Source organism: Dunckerocampus dactyliophorus, chromosome 4 (assembly GCF_027744805.1).
Source record: "Dunckerocampus dactyliophorus isolate RoL2022-P2 chromosome 4, RoL_Ddac_1.1, whole genome shotgun sequence".
Classification (NCBI taxonomy): Eukaryota; Metazoa; Chordata; class Actinopteri; order Syngnathiformes; family Syngnathidae; genus Dunckerocampus; species Dunckerocampus dactyliophorus.
Window position 1 is genome coordinate 17,360,158 of NC_072822.1, and position 10,672 is coordinate 17,370,829.

Genomic DNA, 10,672 nt, shown 5'->3' on the forward strand with positions numbered 1-10,672 from the left:
TAGCTCTTGAAGTTGGTGTCATTAGTTTGTCCATGTATGCATTTATAGGTATTCTAAGCTACACTGGTGCATTCAGACTAGTATCATAAATGATGATGATGACATGCCTCTGCAGGTGCCTTGAACGTGTCAAACGGAACGCAGCGAGGCCCCAGGATGTGTTACGCTTGCTCAAGCAGCCTATGGGAATCTCTCGTGAGATAGCCCGATCTGCTGATTACATGAGCAATGCACTGGATATCATCAAAAGATCTGCGGAAAGACGTGAGAGACGTTCTATCAACGCCACAGGTAGCACTGCATTTTAATATTAGGAGAACCTCAAAAATACAATTAGTCACTGGACCTTTGCATGTGTTGCCAGACCTGCTGTCTGAGGAGGATTTAGAGTTCATATCAGAACTGACAGGCTGCTCACCACGACAACGCATCCCCTCTTGCAGGACAACACCCAACCTTGATGTCTTTCGCACTGCAAGCAGTGTCTGCAACAACAGGTAACACAGAAATGATTCTGTCTTCCTGACTGTTCCCCTTCCTATATAGCTGCATTTAGTAGCTTTTACTTAACTGGCTAATTCCACTTGCTTGAAGGTATAATCCCCGATGGGGAGCCTCTAACATACCATTTGCACGCTGGCTGCCTTCTGAGTACCAAGATGGAATCTCTGAGCCTCGAGGGTGGGACCCTATCAAAATTAACGGCTTCCTTCTTCCTTTGGTATGATCATTCCATTTAGCTTGGACTGAAGTCATCTACGTATTTGAAGTTTTTGGTTAAATAGTTTCCTCCATCATATCAAAGGTCAGAGAGGTGTCTAACAGCGTTCTGAAAACACCCATCAATGATGTGGTGAGCGACCAAGTATTCACTCACCTCTTGACCATCTATGGAGAGTGGATAGACCACGACCTGACGTTCACACCTCATTCTCCAGTCATTCGTTCATTCAGTAATGGCATTGACTGCGACGAGAGCTGCGAGCGCACTGAACCTTGCTTCCCCATCGAGGTTGGTGTCTCTGTCATGCCATCGATGTCACATGTCACGCCCCCAAGAAGAGAGAATGTCAACACATCCACACAACCCGCCGCACACAGTCTCACTGCAACTTGTCCTCTGAACAGATTCCCAAGAATGGCCCACGCTTTGGCTCCCAAGAGTGCATCCCTTTCTTTCGCTCGACAGCCACATGTGGATCTGGACCCACAGGTTCCATCTTTGGCGAAGCCACTGTGCGGCAACAGTTGAACACCCTCACATCTTATATTGATGCGGATCAGGTGTATGGTTCGGATGATGTCAGAGCTCAGTCCCTTCGTAACCTCAGCACAGATGAGGGCTTGTTGAGGGTCAATACAGAGTTCACTGACGGCGGTCGAGAACTGCTGCCCTTCACCACTATGGGAGCCAACTTGTGTGCAACCCGAGCTCGGATCACCAATGACCCTGACGCCCAGGAAGTGCTTTGCTTTTTTGCAGGTGAGTGGCAGGGTGTGGGTGTATGGATTCCAATATTATTCATCTGACTTCATTTTAACTTTGAAGGTGATGGACGCTCCAATGAGAACATTGCTCTGACCTCTATTCACACACTGTTCTTGCGTGAGCACAACCGGCTGGCTCGGGCCTTGCGCAAACTAAATCCAAAGTGGGATGGAGAGAGAATCTACCAAGAAACACGCAAGATCGTTGGAGCATATCTTCAGGTTAGAGATGGGCTCAGCTGCATGGACAGTTATCGTGGTCAAAATCCTTGTTTGATGAACATTTTATGTTGTCTTCCAGGTCATCGCTTTCCGAGACTTCTTGCCCCCCATCGTTGGTCCAGAAATCGTATCCAAGAAGCTGTCCACCTACCCTGGCTATAATGACACCGTGGATGCCACCATCTCCAATGCATTCGGAGCAGCTGCCTTCCGATTTGGCCACTCGATGGTTCAACCCTTCATATTCCGCCTCGATGGGAGCTACAAGGATCACCCGTTGTACCCCTCTCCGTTGCTGCACACAGCCTTGAACACACCATGGAGGGTTGTCTTTGAAGGTAGGACCATATCTGTAGCTGTTTGACCCTGCTATTGCATAACACATTTCACTCATTTCAGGTGGCATAGACCCCATCGTGAGGGGGCTTGTGGGTCGACAGGCTAAGTTGAATGTTCAGGATTCCATCATTACGGATGAACTGAGAGACTTGTTGTTTAAATTCTCTTTTGAGATGGCACTTGATCTGGCCTCTCTCAACATGCAGCGTGGACGAGACCACGGAATCCCAGGTATCCATTTAGTGTTCCTGCACACAGTACATTACCTCCAGTGTCGCTCATGTATATACCCTTTGTCAGGATACAATCGATGGCGCAAGTTCTGTGGTCTGTCACAGCCACAAAATGAGAAGGAACTGGCTTCTGTGCTGCAAAACGATGAACTGGCTCGGAAGTTGATAGAACTTTACGGCACGCCTGATAACATTGATCTATGGCTTGGAGGAATTGCAGAACGTCTTGTGAACGGAGGAAGAGTTGGCCCCCTGTTTGCTTGCCTGATAGGCACTCAGTTTAGCAAGATTCGGGAGGGAGATCGGTAAAGAGATGATGATAGCAAATGAATGGATTTAAGCTGCTGTCTCCTACAAACTCAGTGACAATATACAATGTTCTTTCTAGACTTTGGTGGGAGAACAAAGGGGTATTCACGAAGGCCCAGAGAGCCTCTTTGGCAGGAACATCATTTTCCCGCATCATCTGTGACAACACCGGCATCTCTGAAGTTCCAGACCAACCCTTCCTGTTTCGGCCACGAGGCTATGGTTACACCAAATGCAGTGACATCCCTCCGTTTGACCTGACTCCGTGGCAGGAGCCTCGTGAGTCCCACCACTGAAATCTCATGATATATTTGACAAAATTAGCTTTGTGTTTTAGAATGACTGACTTTCCTGTTTTTCACTGTATGTGTTGTAGCACATGAACCTACAGGCCCCACCAAGTACCCACCAGGTAAATCTAAAGTTACTTTGGGAGTTCTAAAATCTTTCCAAACATCAGCTAATACTAGTAGATTGTGCCAGCCCTTTTCTATTTTGGAATACTAATTCCCCACATTTCATTTATAATCCCATCAGATATGTAACTACCCCAATTACCCACCAGGTAATTCCCAAAGTTACTTTGGGACTTCAGAAATATTTGAAAATAGTTGTTTGCAAAAGTTTGGGCACCCCTGACAATTTCCATCATTTTCATTAATACAATATTAGATGTTTGGAGATGCTATTACATTTTGATATATCACATCACTGCTGGACAGAGTGTTACTTCAGGAGTGAAATTAGGTTTATTGGATTAACACAAGATGTGCAATATGCAATATACAGGAAGGCCACAAAAAGCTATCTCAGAGATTTCAGCAATCACTTTCCACTATGAGGAACTTAATGAGGAAATGGAAGACCACAAACACAGTTGTTGTTAAGGTAAGAAGTGCTACGACAGGAGAAATATCAGATGCAGACAGTCAAAGACAACTCAGAGACCACTTCCAAAGAACTACATCAATTTTATGCAGATGGTTTTGCAAAAGGAGGCTCTACTAAATATTATACATTTTTCTGTTGGGGTGGCCATATTTTTGTAGGAAAACCAAAGCCATTTTGTATTCCAAATAACCAGTGTGAGGTAGCTAGAGGTATTCAAATCAACAAAATGACAGGGGTGCCCAAATTTCTGCACCTGTCTAAATTATATTTGGTGCACGTTTCATGTCTTGGTTTAATCCAATAAACCTCTTACACTCCTGAAATATTACTCTGTCCATCAGTTATTTGACATATTAAAATGAAATTGTAGTAACAAACATGATTTATAAATGAATGAATGATGAAAATGATCAGGGGTGCCCAAACTATTGGGCGGGGGGGGGGGGGGGGGGTTCCCGCTAGGAACTCGGAAATTCCGACTTTCAAGTACAAATGGAACGCACCATGAGTGCGCTAAATTCTTCGCCGCACTGATTGGCCAAGGCAAGCAATGTAATGTGATTATCTGCAGCCAGTGATGGCTAAGCGGCGGCGTGTCATCACAAATTGACACGATGGGTCCGGTGAGTCTTAACCTCCGTGGTGGAGGCTCCGCCGAACCCCTGGGACCGACTCACCGTACCCCTAGGGTTCGATCGAACCCAGGTTAAGAACCACTGCTATAGACTATGTACCTATACCCACGTTTACTGTAATTTCTAGAAGGTAGGCTATGTACCTACCCTCAAGTACCCACCTGCTTATAGATTATGCCAGTACTTTTCTATTTTGGAATAATAAGTTCCCATATTACTTGAAATTGTCCATAGGTACACTGTAAAATATAATAAGTTGACTTTACTTAAAAGAAAATATGCAAACTTGCTGCCTCACAAAAACAAATTTTTGTTAACTTAGATGAATTGAATAGGATTTACTTAATTATTGTGAGTGTGCAGTAATTCAATTATACTACATAACTGGATCATAGTAACTTTTGAGTTTGCAGTACTCAAATTATCTTAAATAATTGGATTATAGTAACTTGCTTATTTTGAGTTTGCAGTACTTAAATTATCTTAAATATTTGGATTACAGTAACTTGTTTATTTTGAGTATGGAGTACTCAAATTAACTTGAATGAATTAGATTCCAGTAACTTATTTATTGTGAGCTTCCAGTACTCAAGTGAGAGTTTCATTCACTTTAGTGTTTCTCATCAATCATATCCATGTAAACTTAATGTAATCTAACTTGGTGAGAGACACACTTGGCCACTCAGGTTCAACTCAAGGAGCGAGGGATAGATTAGTGTAAAAAGTAAACACATGTTGACGAGGCTAGTTCAACTAGTTGGCTGAGGTCAGAAGGCGTTTGCTTCTCAAAACAATATGCGGTTCAAGAGTGAAACATTTGGATCACAAAACCATTGTCCACGAAAAAGTCTGACCTCACAATTGTTTGGCACTATTTTCTCTACCTTAGAATGAGCAGAGAGAGAGAGAGAGAGAGAAGTGGTCCAAGCTGAAGTTGGACCCACAACTGTCTCTCAAGGCTCCAGCTGAGGGCCCCCTTCAGCTTGGACCACTTCTCTCTCTCGCTCTCTTTCTGCCCATTCCACCTCCATCTGATGAAGTTCTGCATCTGTAAATTGAGGTTCATAAAGGTATCCCTGGCTCTGTGCTAAGTTTCTTGACCTAAAAGAATTACAACAGCACTTGTTGATTTCATAAAAAAAACAAAAACACAATGACTGGAGAACACTTAAACTCAGTGGAATTCAAATTTATTTAACTGAAAAATAGTTCCTGACCAAGGACCATGGTCCAGTTTTAGGCAAGAAAACATATCAAAGAAACAGCCTCTCAACAAAAATGCACAACATCTGAAAAATATGTTCTTCATAATTGCTTGGAAGACTATTATTAAGACCTAAACCCTTTCAGAGAATCTTTCTGAACTAATCAGTTTTAGTTCTGTAGCTTAGTGTTATGTTGGGTGCAAAGTAAAGTGCAAAGTAACAACTTGAAACATAATGACAAATGCACATTAACAACAAATATTTACTATTAATCCTCTCTTCAAAATAAGAGTCCTGGAAGTTTTTGCATTACTTGTACAAAAGCACATACATTTATTTATAAAAAGGTTACAATTCTTTTTTGGTATGAGACACAGGAAACTATTGATGTTGCTAAAATATTAATATTGGTGTGTCAGCTATGTACACATTTTAAATTATTGGGATTATCTTGCAGTGAAGATAATGAAGTGAGATGCTGTGAAGTGAGATGCCTGTGCAGTGTGGACATGCTAATATTGCTGTGATTTCCTTGTCACCTATTGAGAATGAAATATAATCTTTTTGTTAAGTTGCTCATACCAAATGGGTTTGGGTAAACTTTGAGTCAATTTTCTTTCATACAGGTAATGCTGGGACATCTGGGACTCTATTTTAAAAGAGCGGAAAAGGTGGCACTGCCTACCCCAGTAGTTTGTTTTTCAAACTAAGCAGTTTCGGATTGAGTATTTTGCTTCCCAGTCCAAACATGATTGCTTGAATGAATCTGAGTGTGTTCACCATGCATTTTGGGTAATCCAAGTGAAGAGCATACATAAACCCAAACAAGAGGCAGACTGCCTGGGGAAAGTCTCTAACATTGTCCATGACTGTTCTTCCCTCAAGTATGATGGCAGTGGAGATGGGCTGGAGCTGCACTGCATTTACTGTAGACCCTGCTGCAGAGTATCGTCGTTGAACACAGTCAGCACCCCAACTGTCACTGAGGCGAGTGCTTCTTCCTTCGCTGTATCCTGCAAAAGAAGCACACACAACTACATTTTGAATCCGGTCGTCTTTTGGGAAATTCTATAGACCAAAAGTGTGAGATAGGGGAATTCACATATTTAATGTAATTACATTATGTACTAATTTAGTGACTATGATCATTTATGAGTGAGATTAGAATCCATCAGTTTCTGATCAACTGAAAATAACTGTATTTTAAATACACTGCTCAAAAAAAATAAAGGGAACCCTCAATTCACACTCAGTCAAAACAGCTGCGCCGTTATTCAAACTGCCCACTTAGGAAGCAACACAGACTGACAATCAGTTTCAAAAGAACATAAAATTTCCCATTTTTCATCTGCACAGTACTATCACAATGACGGTTAGACTCCTTGAAGTGAATGGAACACAGCTAAAGTGAATTGCAAGAAAACCTGTTGTATACTGTATGAGTACAATTGTTTGGGTTACATCCATACAAGCGATTGAAGGCTGATACTTCAGCTGCTTTGAGTACCCTTGCATGTCCAGTCCCATAAAAATGAACATTATCAGCATGAACAGACTTTTTTCTCATATACATCCCAGAACACATTCATCTATTATAAAGAGAGTTTAGACACATATCACAGCCTATGAAGTATTTCAAATGAATTGCAGGTATTACAGTACGCAGCCAAAATGTTTTACAGATCTGCATTGGCACACATTTTGTTCCCCTGACAAGAGATATTATCTGTCCTATATTACTCTCAAAGCGAAAGCATGAAAATACCTACAGAGGACCCCAATCTCGCACAGCATCTGCAATATGTAATAACTGGTGCACATCAAATGCCCAATATTCTTGGCCGTACAATATGGGAACTTGTCTAACAAACTGTTTAAGGGCATTATCAACTAAATCAACCCCAGCAGAACGAATGTTATCTCGTAGAAGTGAATGTGTTGCGTAAACAAGCCAAAAACAATTTTTTTACTTGTAATTCAAGGGTGGATTCACAAAAACTTGTCTATGAATAAAAAAAAAAGTCTATGGGTGTATTGTTTTCTTACCTCTGCAGGAGGTTATGCTTACAATACATAACATCATATACATGTACATATTTTTGCACAGCCTGGATGCCCTCACTCAAGCCTTCTTGATTAAAAGCATAAAAGTACATGTAGTCAGTATACTAAGCTAAGTCTATGTGATTTGCATTAAATGTAGACAAGGTTTTGTCTACATTTGTTTTAAAAAATGGCGCCGTTACTGTGCTAGCGGTGATATTTGAATTTGATTGTGTTTACTGGCAAGTACATAGCACTACATAACAACAAGACAACGCAACGGTTTACAAAAGAGTGAAATATTCACTTACCTCAATGTGCTAAACACAAGTAGGCCAGGTAAAGGTGTTGAAGGGAGCTCCTGATTGACCATGCGGTCGAGGTGAAGATGTGCTGAATGTTTTGGTAGCTCAAAATAGATTAGGCAGGTCTGAGCATGTTCAAAAAACTCCCAAAGCATGCTGGGTACAATAAATTATTTTTTCTAATTTGACTCAACTGGGATAAATCAAGTTAAGCATGTTTTCCAACCCCGAATTACTAACTACTTATTTAAAATGAGTGTTCATAACAAGTTGATGAAAACTGAGTTTGGTTCACTCATTTTATTTAATTAATCTGGATGTTGGTATTTACAGTGTATGAATGTGAGTGTCAATGGTTGTCGATATGTGCCCTGCAAAACCAATCCAGGGTGTACCACGCCTCCCCCAAAGTCATCTGTGATAGGCTCCAGCATACCTCCGTGGCCCTCGTGAGGACAAGTGGCATAGAAAATGGATGGATGGATGGAATTTCCCATACATAATCTATGTACTATGGGCTATGTACCTACCATCACTATGTACCCACCAGGAAATCCTAAATTATTAAGGGGGTGGCGGCGGCGGCGGAGGTGTCCTACATTATAGCAATCTAATTTATCTTATTTATTATGTATTGTGTAAAACTAAGACATGAATAACATCAAATTAAAAGCACAAAATGAACGCCGACCCACCATCCACCAGTTCAAGTTCCAGTCAAGTTTTTCCAGAGAGATTATTACATTGCTGTTTGACGTGTGTGTGGTAGGAGGTAGTGCGCTAGCATGAATTAACTTAAATGAATTAAAAACAAATGTGCACATTAGCACTCAATAAGTCATCAAAACTTACCTTTATGCATTCCCACATAGTATCAGTTTTTGAAACCAAATATGAGGTGAAAGAAAAATGGTAAAAATACAGTAGTAGTCTATCTGTGCGACGAGAGAAAGTTAGCACACGCACAATTGACATGCGTCAAATCAGACGGATGTAACAGAGAGAATCCGGCCACTTTTCAAAATAAAACATTAAAAAAATGAAATAATGGAAATTATTTTTGCTTTCTGTGCGGCCCGGTACCAAATGACCCGCGGCCCGGGGTTTGGGGTGCCCTGCCATAGGCTATGTACCTCCCACCACTCCGTACCCACCAGGTAAAGTTATTTGGGGAGTTCTGAAATCGTTGAAAATATCTCCTTATAGATTGTGCCAATACGTCTTTATTTTGGAATACTAATTTCCAACATATAATTGTGCCATAGGCTATCTACCTAACACCACGTACCCAGCACGTAAGTGTATATGTGGCCATATCTATCTATAAGAAAATAGGCTATGGTAGAAATGTATGCTTTGTGATGGCTGATTTCCAGCATATCATTTCTGAAATATTTGTATAAAAGATTGTGCCAATACTTTAGCATGTTGGGCTGACTAAAAAGCAAGCATCCTTGGTTCTAGAAACAACCCCCTTTATCACCAAATACTCCCCGGGATCCTACGGACCCAAAGGAACCCCTGGACCAAAAGGTGAATGCAACACTTCTTGTAATTATTCATATTGAAAGCAGATCTCCATAACATCACAGTAGTAAAGTTCTGATGTTCAAAGGTCTGATGTTATTTATATTTTTTGGTTTTCAGAACCAGCAGGCCCCCCTGGATCCTATCATGAGAATGTGGCCTTCTCCGTGCGACTGGGCAACAACTACCCTAGTCCTGGTGTTCCTATCCCCTTCTACGACGTCATCTACAATGGACAGAACAGCTATAACACCAACACAGGCAAATTTACATGCCCATATTCCGGCGTGTATGAATTCCAATTCTACTGTACAATCTATGAGCACGCTGCCAGCGTAGATCTGTTGCGCAATGGAGTGTTGATTGTGCATTCCTATACTACCAAGCAAGATGGTTACATCTCAGCCAGTGGAGGCACGTACATCAAGCTAGATGTAGGAGATGAGGTTTGGCTGGTGGCTAACTACGGTGGCAATGGTCTGACCAGAGACAGCTACTTTTAGGGGCGTCTGGTCTTTACTGAGAAATAAGCCATGATTATTCTATGTGCCAAAAAGGCAGTATTTTGCCAAGAAAGCACTTGAAGATCCCAAATTAACCTCACATTTGGCATTTGTATGATTTATAGACTTTTCATTGAGCAGTAAGGTTGGGCGTGCATGCAAATAAATCAAATAATGAACTTGTCATTGGATATCCTCTTGAGTGCACATGACTGCACACAGAACACATACTCTGGTGTAACCCTTGACCCCAGCCACATACGTATTGCGTCATCAAGCGGATTCATCCTGCAATATCCAGTTCAATCCCAAATATTTTTTTTCCTGTTTTTTTAGTCAGCACTGTACAGAAGGTGTATTACTTTCCTGTCAATGATCATTGTCTTTACATCAGAAGAACACTGTTCATTTTTGTTCGTATTTTGATCTTTGAACCTCCTGGGTTGATTTCATCTCTGCCACAAGTCACAGCCTGTGAGACGCGTTCTTCAATAGACCAGTAGATGGCGCTGATATACAACGGAACTTGAAGTAGGTTGTGGCCCTCCACCTGTGGAATGAATTAAACCTAGTACGGCATGTCTTTTCTCTCACAGCATGATGATAAAGTGTCTTTTTTACGTTCACACTTTTATTCCATTGCGTCCCCAACAGTCACGTGCTATTATAAAAATGAATGCATTTTCAACATTTAATACACAAACTGATTTGCATTTTCTCTAAAAATAATAACAAAAATGAACAAAACAGCAGTGTTGTAGACGACAGTACACAGTATTTATTGAAGCCACATTTACTGTATCTTGTAAAACACTTTGCATTGATTCATTGACAGAACTTTAGGTTGACTCCCATTCTTAAAAATAGTAGTGTTTTGCCCCATTTTAAAGAATTATTGCAGTGGAACTTAAGGAAAATATCACAGGATCAGGATCACCAGAAAGCAGGGTGTCCAAAGAGTGGCCCAGGGAC

At 41.3% G+C, this 10,672-nt stretch overlaps 2 protein-coding genes across 2 annotated transcripts in view; one reads left to right on the forward strand and one right to left on the reverse strand.

Moving 5' to 3' along the window:
* Positions 1-8,555, reverse strand: part of sftpbb (surfactant protein Bb) — a 26,855-nt gene extending 18,300 nt beyond the window's left edge. The window contains exon 1 of the mRNA XM_054773252.1: positions 8,523-8,555. Coding sequence (XP_054629227.1) covers positions 8,523-8,540 — 18 coding nt within the window. The 5' untranslated portion in view covers positions 8,541-8,555. The remainder of the gene's footprint in view (positions 1-8,522) is intronic.
* Positions 1-9,886, forward strand: part of LOC129179689 (eosinophil peroxidase-like) — a 13,180-nt gene extending 3,294 nt beyond the window's left edge. Inside the window, 13 exon segments of the mRNA XM_054773254.1 lie at positions 116-291; positions 365-497; positions 595-721; positions 806-1,012; positions 1,129-1,483; positions 1,550-1,710; positions 1,790-2,048; positions 2,110-2,280; positions 2,350-2,587; positions 2,671-2,870; positions 2,968-3,003; positions 9,135-9,203; positions 9,318-9,886. Of these exon segments, the coding sequence (XP_054629229.1) occupies positions 116-291; positions 365-497; positions 595-721; positions 806-1,012; positions 1,129-1,483; positions 1,550-1,710; positions 1,790-2,048; positions 2,110-2,280; positions 2,350-2,587; positions 2,671-2,870; positions 2,968-3,003; positions 9,135-9,203; positions 9,318-9,727 (2,542 nt within the window). The 3' untranslated portion in view covers positions 9,728-9,886.
* Positions 9,887-10,672: the final 786 nt, after the last annotated feature.